Source organism: Crocodylus siamensis, chromosome 7 (assembly GCF_052110815.1).
Source record: "Crocodylus siamensis isolate JL-2025a chromosome 7, ASM5211081v1, whole genome shotgun sequence".
Lineage (NCBI taxonomy): Eukaryota > Metazoa > Chordata > Crocodylia > Crocodylidae > Crocodylus > Crocodylus siamensis.
The window spans coordinates 42786929-42807740 of record NC_143401.1 but is presented as its reverse complement, the minus strand read 5'-3'; the positions used below and the strand labels follow the sequence as shown (position 1 = coordinate 42807740).

General features: G+C 44.0%; 1 protein-coding gene across 2 annotated transcripts in view; it reads right to left on the bottom strand.

Annotated features, from left to right (window-relative positions):
* GRID1 (glutamate ionotropic receptor delta type subunit 1) overlaps positions 1 to 20812 on the bottom strand; it is a 1131580-nt gene that overhangs the window by 102923 nt on the left and 1007845 nt on the right. For both annotated transcript variants that reach the window (XM_090057114.1, XM_090057113.1), the window contains exons 9-11: positions 13486 to 13587; positions 9665 to 9862; positions 6058 to 6382 (exon numbers count right to left, since the gene is read on the bottom strand). In XM_090057114.1, the coding sequence (XP_089913240.1) occupies positions 6058 to 6382; positions 9665 to 9862; positions 13486 to 13587 (625 nt within the window). The remainder of the gene's footprint in view (positions 1 to 6057; positions 6383 to 9664; positions 9863 to 13485; positions 13588 to 20812) is intronic.

Below are 20812 nucleotides of genomic sequence, written 5' to 3'. Positions count from 1 at the left end.
TCCTACAGGTTTGCAAGTGACCGAGGTACTTGACAGTGGTGCATTGGCCAGGAATTCAGCAACTGTCTCCCAAGAGGGATCAAAATGGAGCACCAACCGGTGTTGACAAGGCCAGAATCCTTGCAATAGACCATGAGCCTGATGGCACAGGTGCTGCAGCAGCAGCAGCAAGCAGCAAGGCAGATGGCTATAAAGGAGCACCTGATTCAGCAACAGGTTTGGGCCCAAAGGGGCCTGTTGGACATTAGGTTGCCCAAGATGACTAAAGAGGATGATCCAGAGCCCTTTTTAGACATTTTTGAAAGGGCAGCCATAGCGTCTGGATTGGAAAAGTCGAGATGGGCTGGACAATTAGGAGTCCTCTTGATTGGATAGGCCCAAGCGGTTTATAGGGCCATGACCCGGTTAGACGCCCAGGATTATGATAAGGTGAAAGATGAGATATTGCAAAGGCTTAATATAATCCCAGAAAGACACTGGCAGGCGTTTAGAAGGAGGAAGCGAAAGGAAGAAAAAGTACCCCGACTTCTGTGGCAAAGCCTTATAGATCTTATGAATAAATGGCTTAAACCCGAAGTCAAATACAAAGAAGAAATTTGTGACTAAATACTGTTGGAACAGTTTAGAGCTGATTTGAAGGAAGACACCCAGAGATGGGTAATATGCCATTGCCCCAAGTCTTTCTGAGAACCCCTGCAATTGGCAGAAGACTTTGATGTGGCACAAGGAGAAATGTGGTGGGATCAAGGTACAAGAGGGACAGGAGGAGGTTATGGGCAGGACGCAGACTGAAAAGATGAAAGAGAGAATAAAGGAAATAAGAAAGTGTCGCAGGGAAGATACAGGGGATAGACCCCGAGGTGCCAAGGGGGAACCCTGGGACCCAGAACATAACAGGGAAGGCGAGGAAAGAGGAAAAGAAATGGAGACTCCCTTACCTGCAGCTGATGCTGCAGTGAGACCAGAAATGGTGGCGGGACCCACATGGCTGATTAGCCATGTCTTTTTGAAACTGCAGCCAGCTGCGGGGAGGAGTGAATGGAGCCAGTGCAGGAAGATAAAAGGCAGTTTGGATGAAGAAGAGGGAGGAAGATCAGGAGCAGAGTCACCAGGAGAGGTGTCTTTGGAACCCCGATTAGGGGTGAGAAGGGTCCGGATGACCTTCCACGAGGCAGGAGGCTGCATCAGAGACTGCCAGAAGAAGGAAGCCGACAGCAGTATGGCAGATGCCCCTCTTCCCGGCGAAGGAGTCAAGGAAGAAGATCCAAGGGTTCAGAACAAAGAAGATGACAGCAGGGAGGGCCCCGAAGAGAGGGTGATGAAGTCAAGTCAGCAACCCAGGTGGGATCGGCATAGGAATGGAAAAGCTCCAGAAGTAAACCCAGATGGGGATCAGAGAGCCTAAGCAGCGGGAGGGGCTGCAGGAAACAAGCTTCTACTGGCTAGAGCTGCCCGGCGAGGGACAGAGTGGGCTGAACTTGAGGGACCAGCAGTAGTCCAGTTTGGCACTCAGGGGTTGATAACCACCCAACATATAACCCGGGACAGGGTTAGTTGGGGAATTTTCAGGGCTAGGGTAGCCCATTTTGTGTGAGGTCAGGAATTTTACTGGCAGTGTTTTCCTTTGGTTTCTTTCTATTTCTCACTTTTGGAGGGGTAGGAGGGAAGGCCGCAGTGGGCCTTAGAGTTGGCTCAATCCAAGGTCGGGTTAGGTCGTATACATCTGTACCATAGTACAGTACCCACTACATCAAGAGGTAAAGATCAGGCTGAGAGACTTCAGCAACTCGTCAAGGCTGGGTATCAGGGCGAGGTGTAGGGGAGGTTGAAGCCTCGCAGAAGACTGCCGTCCAGAGATCCCAGACTCCAGATAAGCCCCAGTAGTTGAATCCCACCACTGAAGGAACAAAGTCATGGCAGGCAGGATTGGGGTGGAGGCTACCCCGGGGCGGGACATTCGTGCGGTACAACGACAGGGATAGAGTAACGAGCAGTCCTACACAACCTAAGCCAGGCGGCACGGGACTGGATGTTCAAAGCCCGACTGGTGCAGAAAGGAAGTCCAGTGGGGCTGGTCTGTTTCACCTGTGGAAGAAGGGGTCATATAGCCCAAAACTGTTCCCGGGGTTTACGGACGATACCAGGACCAAGAGAAACCGTGACAGAATCCGTGGATCATCGAACAGGGCTAAGGGAAGCACAAGATGCGGAACTGATGGATTGTGGTGTAGGGGACAGTTCAACAGATATGGTACAACCCCTACCTGAGGTGACTGTGTAGGTGAAAGGCCGGCTGGTTCAGGCCGTGGTTGATACAGGAGGAACCCAATCTCTGGTTCGCCCATTATTGATTGCCTGGAAACGAGTCCTGAGACATGCTGGCGTGCAGATGGTCTGCCTCCAAAGACAAAAGGCATACTATGAACGCCGTTTATTGCATGTGCAGGTGAATGGGGTCAGCAGAAGAATCCTGGTGGTATTGGAGGAAAAGATTTTGTATCCTATGACATTGGGTAGAGATTGGCCAGAAATTTTTGAAGTTTTAGCATTGCTCTATAGCGCTGAGGGCGCTAGAGGACTAGTCAGGGCAGGTACAGGGACAGAAGAGGAACTGGATAGAAGCACTGGTCAGTAGCAGTCAATTCTGTGAGGCCCAGGAGAGTGATGAAGAACTGCGGGCCTTCAGGGAAACCGAACAAGAGAGAATCGACCAGCAGGTAACGCACCCTGAACAAAATAACCTGGTGCCACGGTGTGAGATGTGTAAGTGTTTATTATATAGGATTAAGAGGGGTAAAGCCAAAGGGGAAGAGGTGCACAGTTAATCATACCCAGACCTTACAGAGAACCACTTCTGTGCTTAGCTCATAGGAATCCCTTGGGGGGACATCTAGGCAAAAATAAGACCAAAGCCCACCTAGCTAGATGGTGTTTTTGGCCCCACATGTATGAGGCAGTGGAAGGATTCTGTTGAGTCTATGAAATATGTCAGAAAGTGAGCACTTATAAGCTCCCCAAGGTGCCATTGCAGCCGATGCCGGTGGTTAGAGAGCCTTTTTCTAGGGTGGCTTTAGACATAGTAGGCCCCTTACCTCAGAGCGTGGTGGGGCACCAGTTTGTTTTAGTGCTAGTAGATTATGCGACCGGGTTTCTGGAGGCTATCCCGTTGCAAGCCGTGAGAGGGCCGAGGGTTGCAGAAGAACTAATGATATGGGTAGCAAAACTTGGTATCCCTAGGAAGATTATTACTGGCCAGCGGTCTAATTTTATGTCCCTAGTACTGGGTTCCATGTGAAAAGTGTTACAGATCCATCATTTAAGGACGGCAGTGTACCACCCCCAGACAAATGGTCTGGTGGAACATTTTAACGGTACCCTTAAAGGGCTGTTGTGCCAATGTGCCCAGGTAGAGCCAAGAAAGTGGAACCTGCTGGTGCCCCCTTTGCTGTTTGCGATTAGGGATGCCCTGTAAGCATCGCTGGGGTATTTGCCATTTGAGTTAACCTATGGACACAGACCCAGGAGTTTGTTAGATGTAGTGAGAGAGAGGTGGGAGACAGACCCTAACACAGGAAGAGGGGCATCAGAGTATGTGCGGGATTTAAAAGAGTGCCTCCAGTTGGCAAGGGAAGTGGCACAGAAGAACTTGAAGAAGGCACAAAGTAAACAAAAGGAGAGATATGATATGCACGTTAAGGAGAGGGAGTTAAAAGTGGGGCAAAAGGTGCTGGTGCTGTTGCCTAGTTCAACAAGTAAGTTGTTGACATGTTAGCAAGGCCCTTTTATGGTACTAAGAAGAATGGGACCTGTAGATTACGAGATATTACACCGAGGGGCCAAGAGAGAAAAACAGGTGTACCACATAAATCTTCTTAAAGAGTGGCACGAGCCTGAGGGACTATTGATTTCTCCTGACCCCAAGCTGGAGGAGTTTGGGTGCCAGGTTATGGACAATCCTGGAGACCCTGGAGACTGTGATAGGGTCCCCGTGGGGAGGCAATTGGAGGTAGGACAGCAGAAACAGCTGCAAGGTTTAATCAAAGAGTTTGAAAATGTCTTCACGGACAGTCCAGGGAAAGCTGCAGGGGTTAAACACAAAACTGTGACCCAAGAGGGTCATGTAGTACGAGGGAAATGGCAGAGGATCCCATACCATAGGTATCAACCTATTAAGGAGGAGCTGGAAAAGATGTTAACTCAGGGGATTATCACACCATCATGCAACCCATGGCATAGCCCATTAGTAGCTGTTACAAAACCGGATGGGAGTCTGTGGATAAGTGTAGATTTTCACAAGCTAAACGCCCTGACACAATTTGACGTGTTCCCCATGCCACAGGTGAGCTAATTAGTAGAGCGTATAGGTCAGGCAAAGTTTATATCAACGCTAGTTTTATCCAAAGGCTATTAGCAAGTGCATTTGAGAAAGGAAGACCAACCCAAGACTGTCTTCGGTACACCATGGGGTCTTTTTGAATTTAAAAGAATGCCATTTGGGCTTAATGGGGCGGCAGCCACTTTTCAGAGGCTGATAGATTGGGTACTCGCTCCACATCAAGGTTACGCCTCAGCGTATATTGATGATACCGTAATTTACAGAGAATCATGGGAACAACATCTAAGGGCTTTAAGGGCCATCTTACTCAAGTTCAGCAAGCAGGACTGACAGCAAACCCAAAGAAGTGCATGCTGGGAAAGAGGGAAACCAAATATTTAGGATTTTTAGTGGGGCAAGGACGAGCGAGACCCCTCGCTGACAAAATGAAAGCTATTAGAGAATATCACGCTCCTACAATGAAGAAGCAAATGAGGGTCTTCTTAGGGCTTGCAAGTTACTACCAAAGATTTATACCCAAGTTTGATGATATAGCAACCCCTTTCATCGAGACTATTAAGGGCAGAAAGTCATATGACATTGAATGGAACGCGGGTTGATGGAAAGCCTTTAAGCCTTTGAAGACCTTAAGCAGGCCTTGTGCCAAGAGGTAATTCTCCATAACCCCAATTTCGTGCTACCCTTCACTCTGCAGACCGACGCTTCGGCGTTCGCACTAGGAGCAGTTTTATCTCAGGATGTTGATGGAGTGGAGCGGCCAGTAGCCTACACTAGTCGGAAACTGAATGAACACAAGAAAAGGTATTCCGCTGTGGAACGTGAATGTCTCACTATCCGTTGGGGGGTGGACTATTTTTGTTATTTCCTGTTGGGCAGCGAATTTAAATTGATAACTGACCATGCCCCTTTGAGATAGTTAAACACCGCAAAAACAGATAATGTCTGCATAATGAGGTGGGCATTGGCTCTCCAACCTTTTCAATTCTGCATTGCATACAGTCCAGGAAAGGTGAATTCAGTGGTGGACTTCCTATCACATTGTGATGAAGACGGCCCGAATGAGGGGAAAAGGAGAGAGGAAGAAGAAGGCAGCAAATCAAATGGCAACATAGAAAGGCAAGAAGGTGAAGCGCCTTGCAGCATCTTGAGGGGCAGGATGTGTGAGAAAGAGAGAGTCACAGGGCTCCAAAGTCCAAGGGCTAAACAAAGGCTCAGTGACCTCAGGTCCACAGCTCCAAAGAGCCCAGCAGAAATCTCCCCTATCCAAGTGTTTCTGGAGGGGAGGGGCAGTGAACTCAGTGTTGAATTCAGTGGGATTACATAATGAGATTTTTATGACTAAATCATCGCATGAACAAAGAAACTCTTATGACTAAAGGAATCAGGATTACATAATCAGGATTATATTTGGTACCAAATATTTTAAGAAAACAGAATTCTCTAGAATGTCTTACTTATGTGCCCCCACATCTTGGGGAAAAATCACTTTTAAATTATTTTTTGCTGGTATGAGAAGCAGTGGAGTATACAACCATTCAGGTTCTGTTGTTTATAAGCATATATTATCCTTATGCTGTAATGTGCATTGAGCCATGGAGCAGCTCTGTAATCTACATTTCAAAACATTATTTTCTAAAGGTTAACATGCACTTTTGTACTGAGGCTGTAAGTCCTAAGTATGATTTAATGTTATTTTATAAACTATTGAATACTGACAGTACCTTGCTGAACAAAGGCTCCATACACAATCCAAATGGCACTGTGAAGAGTGGAGGAAGCAGAAGGACTAGACAGTGAAGAATTCTGTGCTTTTACTGCCTGGATTCGGTTCAACACAAATATCAAGACACCAACTATAGGGATGGCAGCAGCAATGCAGGCCCATACCGCAAAATCAAAAGGAGCAAAGAGAGAGAAGATGTTGATTTTCTCTTCAGGCTTCTTGATTAGAATTCCCACAGAATAATCCATGTACCGCTTACTGAAATCAATAACAATTTCCCGTTCCGGTGTTATGGTGATGGCTGAGATGGCTAGATCAGCTCTCTGTAACAGAAATGCAACCAGTCAGACTTGCAGAGTGGCTCTAAAGTGTACATAATTATGAATTCTGTACACCTGACCATGAGAGTTCCAAAATAGCCAATGGCTTATGTTCGTAACTCATTCTTTCTCTAATCTTATTTTAAATTGAAATTTGGATGAATATCTATGTCCCTACAACCTTAATCTTTCCTTCTCAAATGCTCTCTCTCCCATTCCTATCTACTTACCAAGAGCACCATGAAAGCAGTATCAACATACCCTAAGCATTGTAACACTTTGGATTTTTTTGTGTATTAGATTGCTTTTTGTGTATGTTGAGTCTTTACTGTTACCCATATGTAATATTTGAGTTTCTCATACACATAAGACATTTGCACAAAGCAGTAATATATATTAGGAAACTATGACTTAAAACCTTAAAAACTGCAACAAGGTCTCAAATCAAGCCCTGCAATGTTTGAACTCATTATTTAAATAGAATTCATGTTGAAAGTGGCTTTTTCATAGTTTCATAGTGCATAGGGTCAGAAGGGACCTAAACAGATCATAAAGTCTGACCCCCTGCCCCGGGCAGGAACGAGGTCTGGGGTCATAATACCCCAGCCAAATATCTGTCCAGCCTCCTCTTGAAGACGCCCACAGTAGGAGAGAGCACCACCTCCCTTGGGAGTCCGTTCCAGAGCCTGGCAGCCCTAACTGTAAAGTAATGTCTCCTGATGTACAGCCTGAACCTTCTCTCTAACAATTTGTGGCCATGATTCCTAGTAAACATGGTGGTGCCTGAGGGAACAGAGCCTCACCCATTTTCTGCTGGTCCCCCCCTGGTGAGTTTGTAAACAGCCACCAGATCCCCTCTCAGCTGTCTTCTGTGGAGGCTGAATAGATTCAGGCCCTTTAGCCTCTCTTCTTGGGGCCTAACCCATTGCCCCTTGACCATGCGAGTGGCCCTCCTCTGGACCCTCTCAATGGTAGCCACATCCCTCATGAAGTGCAGCACCCAAAGCTGAATACAATACTCCAACTGTGGCCTGACCAGTGCCTCAGAGGGGAAGGATCACCCTCCTGGACCTGCTTGTGATGCATCTGTAGATGTACGACAAGGCACACGTAGCCTTACTGACTGCTTTCTCTCATTGGCAGTTCATATTCATCCTGGAGTCAGCAGTGACTCCAAGATCCCTTTCTGCCGCTGTGTTGACAAGAAGGGTGTTCCCCAGTTTATAGGTATGATGCTGGTTCCTTCTCCCTAGATGCAGTACTTTGCACTTGTCTGCATTGAATTCCATCCTATTTTTATCCATCCACCTCTGTAACCTGCCTAGATCTAGCTGGATTCTGTCCCTCCTCTCCAGTGTGCCCACCTCACCCCACACCTTGGTGTTGTCAGCAGATTTGGACAGCATGCTTTCCACACCCACATCCAGATTGCTGATAAAGATGTTGAACAGTACAGGCCCCAGGACCAAGCCCTGGGGGACTCCACTGCCCACTTCCCTCCAGGTAAAAAATGACCTGCCCACCATGACTCTCTGGGTGCGACCATCTAGCCAATTGCCACCCATCTGACTGTGTAGGCATCGATGCCGCAGTCACCTAGTTTTTTTAAGAGGCTGTGGTGGGAAATAGTGTCAAAGGCCTTCTTAAATTCCAGGAAGATGATATCGACCTCAATGCCCTCGTCCAGCGACTTTGTGACCTGATCATAAAAGGAAACCAGGTTAGTTAGGCAGGATCTGCCCTAGCTGAAACCACATTGGTTACCCCTGAGCATTATGTCCGCTGCTGGGCCCTTGCAGATGTGCTCCTAGATAATTTTCTCAAAATTAATCAAAATTTTTATTGTTTTTAAACGGATAGAAAATAAAAATTATAACTGTTATCAGTAATTGTCCTTTTATTTTTATAATAAAATTCCTAAAGGTATTGTAGAGATACAATTAGCAACTGTTATTGAATTTCATTCAAACAGTCAACCAGCTTGAATGAAGCTGGTTTGAACAAAAATAAGAAGCAACTGAAACCAATCCATCAAACCCACAAAGAATAAAAGCAGCTTTCTTTTACATCATAAAAAAGCACACTCATGCTTGTACTCATGTTGTCTCTGCATGGTTCCTGTTTCTGAACTTCTTTGAAAAAGGAAAGGGGTGCAGTGCTGGGTCCAAGCCCACTGACATGAGTGGTGAGAACAGTAGCAGAACACTATATGATAGCTCAGAAAAAAGCAAACTTCAAGAGAACTCGAACCACATTTTCAAATAATGAAATTCAGAAAAGCAGGCATAAATTGTGAGAACTTCTGCATATTTATCTAATATTAAAGAGTTGAAAATGTTGTGATACTGTATGTGTGAACGTGTCTACCTATACTGATAATTTACAACTGTGCTGATCTTTTGTTTTGCTCTAATTTTAATTTCAAACATCCTCTTCGCACTAATAACAGATAATGAGAAACCTATTACTTTTAATAAAGAATGCATGACAGGAGAGCAACCTCTTTTGCAAAGGGCAACACCATTCGATATTATTTCCTTTGATTCACCTTGTGCTATTTTAATAATGTTCGTCCCATGTTAGAAGGTAAGAACATCAACAAAACACTTTCCAATTTAAGCTCTCTTGGAGATTTGCACCAGCTACTCAGTTAATTTAATGCTGTTCTATTAACATACTCCAGATTTGCAATATGACTAAGAAAATAATATGGTCGTCTTATTGTTATGTGACTAAATCATCTTGAGACTAGTTTCCCTTTCTCCTTCAAGCCATTTCTTTCCAATGCATCATTATTTATAACTTCTTTCTTTGTGGTCAAACAACTGATCTTTATAAAATGGTATTGTTATAAAGAAAGCAAAGTCTAATAGAAACCATGTTGCAGAAACATTTTTAGTTTAGTTTGTTACACCGGTATAGCAGAAAATATTTTATTTAGAATGGAAGTGGTATATACATTTTGATATCTAATTTCCGTATAAGAACATACATTCCATTCTTACACATGAAAAACTTACCTTTACGTGTTGAGAACATGCTTTTGTAAACAAAATAATACACTTTATACTATAGTCCTTATTTTAAAAGACAGGACTAAAAGCACAGAGTTTAGATCTAGATGTAACAACCCAAGAAAGAGGTGACACTGTTATTAGAAATTTAGTTCCAATTCACGGTTTGTATTTTGCAAGGAGGGCTTCAACAACCTTTTTAAAAAAAAAAGTAAGTCCCTTTTTTATTCCCAGAGACCTCAGATTCTTATGCTGCTGCTACTCTATGTACCTTATTGATGAGTTCTCCAATCATGCCATTCCAAGAGCTGTTTGGCAGCTGTTGTCCATATTTGCCATCAGGAGCTTGATAAATCTCATACTTGAAGCCCAGATTCTTGGCGAGTGCATCCAGTACATCAATAGAAAATCCTTTATAACGCTTTGGTTGCCCCAATATATTCTCTGCTACCATCACAAAAGGCTCTTCCTGAGAAGAAAGCAATGTCTTTAAAATAATTATTTTATTGCTTTATCTTTATGACTAGTTTTATGAAGGCTGGTGCCTTAAATGACTTTTCTTTTTGAACTGAACAAAACACACTTCAGTAACTATGGGAAAGGGAATCCTGTGATGTGGGGATGTTTTAGTCTGATGCAAGCTGTGTGTTCTTTGGTCAAAGGCATGATAACCCTGCTGCTTTTAGAGCCATTGTTAGCCATATCAGCAAAGTAGCGCAGATGTCCTCTATGGATGGAGCTTCTCACCTCCTCTGTGGAGGGAAGAAGATATGACCACACCCATTACCAGCCAGAGGGAATAAAAATAAGAACATATGAAAAGTTGCCCTAAAGGTCTATACGTTTTCCCATGTCTCTCTAATGCACTTTGATAAAGGAGAAGAAATACATAGGCCATAACTTAAGAAACTTACATCCTTTAAACTGCACACTATAGGAACTTTCAGCCAACAGATAAATAATTGCTATGGGCAAAAGTTTCAGTTTGGAAGCAAAAATATCACTATGTGGTCACCCTGTTGAGCTCATTAAGTAGCCATAAAGTAAGCATTCCCTTAGCAGGTATGTTTTAGTAGCTTAGCAGTGCTACAATTAAATGAAATAAGCCATTTCCTTCTGGAAATATATTCAAATCAGATTTGCTTGTAATTTAGCATTTAGCTAACTGCAACTCTTAGAATCATAGAAAAGTAGGGTTGGAAGATGCCTCATGAGGTCATCTAGTGAAGCCCCCTGCTCATGAGTAGTCCCTGACTAAACCATCCCAGCCAAGTGCCCATCCAACCAGCTCTTGCAAACTTCCAAGGATTAAGAGTCCAGTTTCTCCAAGTAGGCTGTTCTAATAGTTAACCACCCTCAGAGTCAAAAAGGTTCTCCTAATCTCCAAACTAAATTTCCCCTGTTGCAGCTTGAGGCCATTGCTCCTAGTCCTGTCCTCTACAGCCGCAGAGAAAAACCCATCTACATCCTTTCTGCAACTCTCCTTCAGGTATCTGAAGATTTATCAAAACCCTCCTTGGTCTTCTTTTCTCCTCTTGCTCTTTCAGCTCCCCCCCCCCTCCCCACACACACACTAGTTTCACTTCCCAGGCCCCTAATCATTCTTATTACTCTGTGATGGACTCTTTCCAAGCTGTCCATATCCTTCTGAAAGTGTGGGGTCCAAAACTGAATACAATACTCCAAGCAAGGCCTTACCAGTGGAAGAAATCAGTTCCCTTGATTTGCAAGTGATGCTCCTACTAATGCAACCCAGTATGCTGTTGGCTTTTTTTGCAACAAGAGCATATAGCTGGTTCATATTCATCTTACAGTCCTCTGTAACCTCCAGGTCCCGCTTTGGAGTACTGCAACCCAGCCAAGTCATTCCCCAGTCTGCTTTTGTGCATGCAATTATTCCATCCCAAGTGCAGGACTTCACACTTATCCTTGTCGAGTCTCATCTGACTGATGGTGGCTTTTTCTGTAGCCTATCTACATGATTCTGGATTCTAGCCCTACCCTCCAACATATCTGCAACTCTACCCAACTTGGTGTCATTTGCAAATTTGCTAAGTGCAGACATGGTTCTTTGGGTGAATCCGATATCATTTATTAGACCAACTAAAATAGTTGGAAAATTCTTCTTTGCAAGCTTTTGGGTAAAAACACCCTTCATCAGGCTGAGGAAGCATCTTCATTGGTCAGATGCTTCCTCAGCCTGATGAAGAGTTTTTGTACCTGAAAGCTTGCAAAGAAGAATTTTTCCAACTATTTTAGTTGGTCTAATAAAAGATACCGGATTTACCTTAAAAACCTTGTCTGCCTATGCCCTTAGACCAACACAGCTACAACCTGAAATTTAGTAAGCGTGCACTCAACTGCACCATCTAAATAGCTTATAGAGAGTGGGCCCCAGTCAACACATACAGACTTTTCCAGGGAAGCCCAGACACCCTTCCAAAACACATGCTTTAGCTCAACGGAAAGTTATGGCCTTGATGGAAGAATCACTTCATGAAATGGATGACGGGGTAGAAAGCACCCTGTTCAAGTTTGCTGATGACACTAAGATGTGGGGGGATGTGGGTGCACTAGAAGGGTGCAATAGGCTACAAGCTGACCTTGACAGGTTGCAACGGTGGGCGGATGAGAATAGGATGGGGTTTAACACTGATAAGTGCAAGGTGTTGCACATGGGGAGGAAGAACCGGCACCACACTTACAGGTTGGGGAACTCCCCTCTTGCCAGCACGGAGACGGAAAAGGATCTTGGAGTCGTCATTGACTCCACGATGAACATGGGCCGGCAGTGTGGGGAGGCAGTCAAGAAGGCCAACCGTACCCTGTCATGCATCCACAGATGCATCTCGAGCAGGTCCAGGGAGGTGATCCTCCCCCTCTATGCGGCACTGGTCAGGCCGCAGCTGGAGTACTGCGTCCAGTTCTGGGCGCCACACTTCAAGAGGGACGTGGACAATATGGAAAGAGTTCAGAGGAGGGCCACTCGTATGATCAGGGGTCAGCAGGGCAGGCCTTATGAGGAGAGGCTACGGGACCTGAACCTGTTTAGCCTCCACAAGAGAAGGTTAAGGGGGGACCTTGTGGCCTGCTACAAACTGGTCAGGGGGGATCAGCAGGTATTGGGGGAGTCCCTGTTCCCCCGTGCGCTGCCAGGAGTGACCAGGAATAACGGTCACAAACTGGCGGAGGGAAAGTTTAGATTAGATATTAGGAGGCGCTACTTCACAGTCAGGGCGGCTAGGGCCTGGAACCAGCTTCCAGGGGAAGTGGTGCAGGCTCCTAGCCTGGGGATTTTTAAAAGGAAGTTAGATGAGCACCTTGCCGGGGTCATCTGACCCCGGTGCTCTTTCCTGCTAAGGCAGGGGGTCGGACTAGATGATCTACCTAGGTCCCTTCCGACTCTAGCTACTATGAAACTATGAAACTATGAAACTATGACATCTGCTGTACAGAAGTTGGAATTAGGTCATCAAACTGGTCTTTTTGGACTTTAAACCTATGAGCCTATGGGGTGGAACCTCAGCCTGGTTTTCTGCACAAGATAATTTTTATCCTAAAAAGACTATTCAAAATAAGCACTATATCTCAATAAGCATTACTCTAAATCACAGCTGTCCAACTGTGAGTCTGTAAGGTGCATCCAGTCTAAGGGGGTTAACATGTTGACTGTGGCTCCCACCTGGCTACACTCCCTACATTGCTTCTGTGGCTGTGGCTGATAGGGTCTCTGTGCATGGGAGGAGTCATGCTATTCATGCACCAGGCATCCTTGGAAGCCCACACAGCATGGAGCTTGCATAGCATGTGGTCCAGGACCTATGAACAGTGTGGCCTGCAGCCCCCAACCACACATAAGATGAACACAGCCTTGCTTCAATTCAAAGACTGTCCATAAATTAATAACAGCAAAATAAAAGGGCACTGTGCATCTTCCTTGTTTATGCATGTGCATCTTCCTTGTTTATGCAACTGGTCAGACTTAGTAGATGACGTAGACTTAAAAGAGGTAAGGGAAAACATTGAGGGAACGTTCTGTCACATCATTTTGCTTTTGAATATTTTGTTTCCTGAACTCAAATAGGATCATACCAAGACAGTCACCACTTTCAGTGTCAGTCCTTGTAAATCAGTGCCCAGACGTCGCTCTTGTAGGCTGCCATTCATTCCTTTTTCAGAGTCCCATGTTGCCAACTAAAACAGAAATAACACAGAGGATATGGAATGAATAATAGGTGCAAACATTTCTAAGTTACTTAAAACACTTAAGAGATGTTTTATAGCTGAATATGCAGAAGGATAGTGGGGAGACAATGAGATATTTTACTCCTCAATAGCATTGTGATAATAACAAGTAAGGAGATCAATAAATGGACATTTTCACTGAACGTTTCTTCTTCAGTGCTTGTCACAATAACCCTGCTTTGTTATCTGTAATACTTGCCATATGACTTCACTTAAATCACTTGATCTAACTTTTCTCTTTGGCACAATCCTCAAAATTATCTATGTTCCCACCACCCCACCTCTCCTTTGTTGATCCCATCTCTCCCATTTCCTGCTGCTTATCAAAAACCAGATTTCTTCTTCTGCTGCACAACCCTGCAGCTCAAAGATGAGAATAACCCTGTGGTTCATAGTTGTGTGAAAAACCTTGAAATTGTTATTATCATGTGCAATGCACTCTCCTTCTATCTGCATGGAAAAGATTCTTAGATCTTTTTGCAATCTTGTTTTAAGAGCTATTTTCTTTCCTTGTCCTATTCCTCCTCTTCTGTCTCCAAAAAAGACTATCAAATCCTTTTCTCTTGAGCATCAAGGCCACTGAAGATCAAACATCCCATAATCCCTGAAACATATGGTTTGATGCACCCTGTTTAAACTCAGCCCTGCAATACTCATTGTCTCTAAATACACTATTTTTCAGTTAAATATGTTGCATTAAACTGAATGGCATTGAGTTTTCTGACAGAAAGCTTAATGCAGAAGTCATTCTCCAAAGGCCTATTAGTTCTTCACAATAAATATGCTCCCCAAAGTCAGTAGCTCCTTTTCACTTAGAATAGAAAATCAAGAAATTATTTGTTCTTAGTGGGTAATACATGATACAGAGGTCCAAATCACTTATAATTGTTGTCAGTTCTTCCTCTTAAAGATTAATAATGTGCTGTGGTATATAAAATATACCCCTTAAAATTATAAATGGTCCAAAGACCTATGAGCTGTGATTTCTTCCTACTCATAGTTAATCCTTAGCATGGACAGATCCAGGATTTGGTGTGGGGAATGGTGCAGGAGGAGTCACTCGCACTGCCGAGTTGGCAGGACCCCCCACTTCCAGTCTCCTGTCCCCTGAACTGGTAGGAACACCCACTGCAGCAACCTGTGGGGACTTTTTTTTTACATCTTCAAAGCACATAAGAGTCCCTACCTTCCCCTCCATGCTCAGAGGCACTTCTCCTCCCCTCCCCTTTCACCCTTCACTTCCTATTGCAGGGGCATGGAAGCTTCAAAACCACTCCTGCCCATTCCAGCTGAGGTATGTGTGGGCTGGGAACAGCAACAGCTGTAGCTAGGTTGACCACCCATCCACCTGTAGGCTGGCAGAGTTCCAGCCTGCAAGGGGCTGCTTGGGGCTGCTGGGAGAAGAATGCAAGGGGCACCACATGCATGCATGAATATGGTGGACAATATAGCCAGGCAGTATGGAGAACAGTTCCCTGCAGGTAAGTCTTTTGGGGAGGGGAAAGATTGAGGCCTCCACAGTGAAGGGAAAAGTAAGGCAAGGGATGAGGGCACTGCTCAGCAAGGGCAGCGCATGAGGCCTGGGGCTGGGGTGGGGGCAGCTCCCTACCGTTGCATGCACCCCATGAGGGAACATGAGATGTATGTGGCCCCCAGATTTGTACACAGGGTGGGGTTGGATGTGGGCTGCCTGAAGGAAGCTGGGGGCTTCTTGCCCTGCTGCCGTGCTCCGAGGAGCCTCTTGCTGGCTACACTGCCATGGCAAGGCACCCTCAGGCATCTGGCAGCAGTCAGGGGGAGGTGTGCGGCAGCATGGAGTTGTGTCCCCTGCTGCTGCTGGGTGGGCAGGGGACATGCAGCTGGTGCAGGGGTCCTGGAGGAAAGGAAACAGGACAGGGAACCCTGAGTCCATAGTAGGCAGCCCATATCCACTCCTGCTCCATTACACTCTGCTCTAGCTGTACAGCTGGTGTAGGCAGGGAGGAGGTAGGGAGGCGGACATATGTCCCACCTTTCCATTTTGAAAAGGTGGTCACCCTAGCTGTAGCAGGAAAATGGGAAGGGGAGTGGGTTCTCCCACTGTTCCTGGTCCCCCAGGCATGGGGGGGGGGGGCGGGAACCCCTTGCCCATCATCTCTCTTGCCTTCACTGTTCCCAGTTGAGCCAACCCAAAGACCTGCTTTAAAGCTTTATCCCACCCCAAACCAAGGGAAAGCAGAAGCAGCAGGAAGGGGAGGGTAGAGAAGGGATGGAAAGGGGACATGCTTGAGCAAAAAGGGGAAGGAGAGGGATTCTTATGTGCTTTGGAGACTTTAAAAATGTCTTCAGAGGCTCCCAGGCTGGATCCAATCTAAAAGGGGGGTTGCGGCCCCTCTGGATCCAACCCTAACCCTTAGGATAAGTAGCCAAAATCTTCCTGAGAAAGAACATAATATGGTGATAATGTCACTGGTTAAACTTTAATTTAACAGTGGCTATACACAACCAACTAACAAGAACAAATTTACACTTTTGTCTGCTCAACAATAGGCTGATGATTAGAAGTGAAACAAGGGAGTACTCAGCTGTAATAGTGATCACATAGCACCATGTCAGGTGAATGCTTTGTTTGTCATACTGTTGCAAATGGATAGTTGAGTTAGTGTGGGCATCAGAAAAAGGTTCATGTCCTCTGAAAATGGGAATAGTGTAAGAAAGGTGACACCTGATGTACTTTAAGAATTCCAAGTGCTAACGGCTGCATAGGTATAAGTACTATTTGCCTTCCTAAGGACATTCCCAAAATCCACAGTAAGCCATATCTGAAGCTTCTCAACCTGAGATATAATTTTGGAAATGCTGCCTTGGGATATGCTAGCCTTTGCAGTAACCCCCCTGAGCAAAGAAAGCTACAGTTAGTGAAATTTAGAAGAAAATTTAGCTTTTCCATTTAAAGTAATATATTTATTCATAAAAGATGTCAATATTTTACTCATTTTTGTTAACATTCCATGAAAAAAATCAGATTCTCATCTTCCATCAATTGGCATATCTCAGTTTATTTAAAGGAAGTTAGGTGACTTTGCATTAGTTAAGGATATGGCTGCAAATTTTTTAGAAAAGGATAGTGAAACATACTTTCTTATTACCCCGTTTAATTGTTAAATTAAGAATTCCTTGCCCCATCTATACAAGGATTTTTTCATGAGGCTTTTGAATATAGCAACCTATTTCAATTTTAAATCTATTCCATGCCATACCTGTTATGCTCGGAACTTTCAAATAGGACCAGGAAATATACCACACAAATATAAATCTACGTTTTTGCTTCGGTTTAAAAACAGGAGTGCTGGCAGAGAGGGCTTTGATTCCTCATATATGAGACAGATGAGGCTGATGAACAAGGGAATATATCAAAAACATTTTTGTGTTTTTCTTTATATCACTTCTGCCTGCAACTGCACAATTTTGTATGCAGAAGTACATTTTCCAGTCTATAAAAAGTAAATGATGTAGATGAGGTTGATAAATGGAACATGAGGAAAACCTTTCACCAAAAGGGATTTTTACTCTGAATCTTTGTGCTTCAGACCATCTCATTTTTCAAAAGTGTGTCAATTTTGACTTCCATTTGTTCTTGTGGACAGATTTTTTTTTTTATAGGATCAATTAATTTATAGATACAAACACTAATTCTTGACAGCTGACCTGTCAAGATCAGTGCCTGAAAAATTAATTTCCAGCACTGTTAAACAAAACAAGTGCTGCTTCTGTTTGATAAGACTGTTACAGCTTTCATTCTTCATGGAAATGTATTATGTTCCTACCAGCACTGTGAAGGCAAAGGTTAGAGCACAATCATCCGTTGATAGGAAATATATAGCTTCTAATTCTGATTATGACAAACAACTACTTGCAAGACCAGCCACTTATAGAATACATTTTCATAAACCACTGGTCTCTATAAAATATAATTGCTGAAGCAACCCAGAGTATTTTTGATTCTCCAGTTACTGAATTGGGGGGTTTAGGCTTCCTGAAAGCACATTCAAGCAAGCTTTTCACTTTAAACGTTGTAACTAGGCTCTCTTTCTTCTTATAATTCTCTGCATAAAAAAGTCAAAACTAAAGCCTAAGCTAGGAAAACAACTATAATTCTTGATGAAATGCTACTTTCTTTGAAAATTCTGGCTGACCATCTTTGACCTGAACAACAGAAAAAAGTTTAGAGAGAAACTAAGAACTGTAACATGATTCAGAGCCCATAAAAACAACCCATAGCCATAAATGTACATTTCACCATACTATAGAAAAACAACTACTATTTGGCTACTAATCTGGTAATACCACATCACAAAAGGTATCATTGTATGAGGTGTTGGAAGCATCTTGTGCACATTTTCTGACAGGGAAGTGAAATAAATATGAAGCACTCAATGTGTTGCAGTTTAGGGTTCCCATCAGTAAGTCGGAACCTATCATCTACCAATGGGAGTTCAAGTCATAAAAGTCAGTCAGGATTGGTCCCTCACTTACATAATTAGCCCAGCTACATCAATGTATCTGATAATGATTTCACACCATAAAGTATCTAGAGTAACTACACAGATATCAATGTAGAATTGATGAGAATAAGAACAGAACCCAAAAAACTGAGATAGTTGTTAAAAATATAATCTTTTAATACAAACAAGCTATACAGAGATATATAAGTATTGCTACCCTGGTTTCACCTGAGCAGTTAGTCCACATTTCAGGAGAAAGTAAAATGATAAAATCAGTTATATTTGCAGTACAGGCGTTTTATTTATAAAGACGTATAAATCCTGTTTTCTTGCCCATAGCTCCATGCTTCTGAGTCTTAAGTTGCACCCAAAACTCCAGAAATCTCTTGGGAGCATCTCTGCATCTTTGGAGAAAGCCAGCTTCAGTGTGGTCCCCAGGCTGAGACTGCCAATTCCTGAGGCATGCAGGATCAGGCCCCTGATGCCCTGGTGTGTCTGCCTGGGGCAACTGGAGAGTATGGGCAGTTCTGTCCTGGTCATGCCATTCTGCCTTAAAGCTAATATATAATTAGCTGCAAAATAGGGGCACGAAAAGCATACCACCTATGTTGCAGCCACAAATTTTGGGCATTTGAGGCATGACAAGGGGCATGGAGATCTGTCCACTTAGCCTTTGTGTCACTATGAATATGTTTTATGGTGGCACAAAGCTGATGTCTGTGTACACCCTATGCCTGTTCCTGTGGTGTTTCCTGCTTCTCTCTCACATGCGCATACTGCTACTAAAACAATAACCAGCAAAAACAGCCTGCCCTTTTGCAAACACAATTTAAATTCCTGAACAGCACTACATGTGCTATTGCTGTAGGCATTCCATGAATCCAGGAGTCTCCTGGATTGCCATTACAACTATATCTTTCATAGATTCATAGATGTTAGGGTTGGAAGGGACCTCAATAGATCATCGAGTCCGACCCCCTGCATAGAGGCAGGAAAGTGTGCTGGGTTCAGATGACCCCAGCAAGATGCCCATACAACCTCCTCTTGAAGTCCCCCAGGGTAGGGGAGAGCACCACCTCCCTTGGGAGCCCATTCCAGACCTTGGCCACTCTAACTGTGAAGAAGTTCCTCCTAATGTCCAATCTAAATCTGCTCTGCTAGCTTATGACCATTATTTTTTGTGACCCCCAGGGGCGCCTTGGTGAGTAGAGCCTCACCAATTCCCTTCTGTGCCTCCCATGATGAATTTATAGGCAGCCACAAGGTCGCCTCTCAACCTTCTCTTGCAGAGGCTGAAAAGGTCCAGGTGCCTTAGTCTCTCCTCGTAGGGCTTGGCCTGCAAGCCGTTAACCATAAGAGTGGCCCTTCTCTGTACCCTCTCCAAGTTATCCACATCCCTCTTGAAGTGTGGCGCCCAAAACTGCATGCAGTATTCCAACTGTAGTCTGACCAGTGCCCGATTAAGAGGAAGTATCCCCTCTTTGGTTCTGTTTGTCATGCATCTCCTGATGCATGATAAAGTGCAGTTAGCTTTTCTGATGACTTTGTCACACTGATGACTCATATTCATCTTGTTTGAAGTGGCGACACATCCGTTAGTGGTTTCTATTCTTTCAGCTGCCTGATTCCAGAAAGATGTGTAAAGGTTCATTACAACTACTTTAAATGAAGGGCAGTAGTTACAGCACTTGATTTCTGCATAACAGCATGGTAAGTGTAACACTATAGGTGTCTATGGTAACAAGAGTTGGACAGGAAACTGATTTTGTGTCCTATGAAAAATTTTGATATTTTAAAATATTTCCCATTCTACACTGGCATGTGACTGAGACCTTACAAGGTTTTTTACAAAAACCGTGATAAAAACTCAACCAGGATTAGCCAATACCCTGATAGTTAGAGCAAACACTGAGAAACCTGTGTTCAAGTTCCTGGTTAGAGTTACATAGAGTGCAGGGACTTAACCTGAATCTAACATGCAAGGCTCATCTCCTCATCTCCTTCAGTCTCTTCTTATGATGCTACTTTGAATAAATAATCAAATAGTCAGTACAGCAGATATTTGATTTTAGTTCTCCCACCTCTCAAGTTACTGCCTAACAGTGGGTTACAATCAGTCTCTTTCCAGTCCAATATACAGGAAGGAAAATTGACCAGTTCTCATCTAATAAAGACAGCTCGGAAATTGGCATTAGCATAAAAAGTGAATATTTATGCTCCTAAACTAATGACTGTCTGATAAGATTAAGAATATTTTTGTTCATTTTATCTGATTCCACAAAATGGTTTCTTGTGTCTTCCTTCAAAGTGTCTCATCTCTCATAATCATCCCACTGAGTTAATCCTACATGCTATTCCTATGTTACAATGTAATCCTACCTGCTTACTGTATATTGTTATAAGAGAGTTACTTTTAGATATTTATTAGATATTGATTTTATTCTATAGAATCATTGAAGTGGGGATGAGCAGATTCCAGTTTAACCCACGGTACAGCCTGGATTGTGGGGAGCCAGTCACGGAGAAGCGGCAGCAGTGCTTGTAGCTGTCCAGCTCTGGTGCAGATCCCCACTAGCTGGAAGCTGCACCCATGCTACAGCCATGGAGCAAGCAGCTGGGGAGAAACAGTGGCAGCAGCGGGAACATAGTTCCAAGATGTCTGGCCCCAGAACACCTCCCATCTGGCTGGA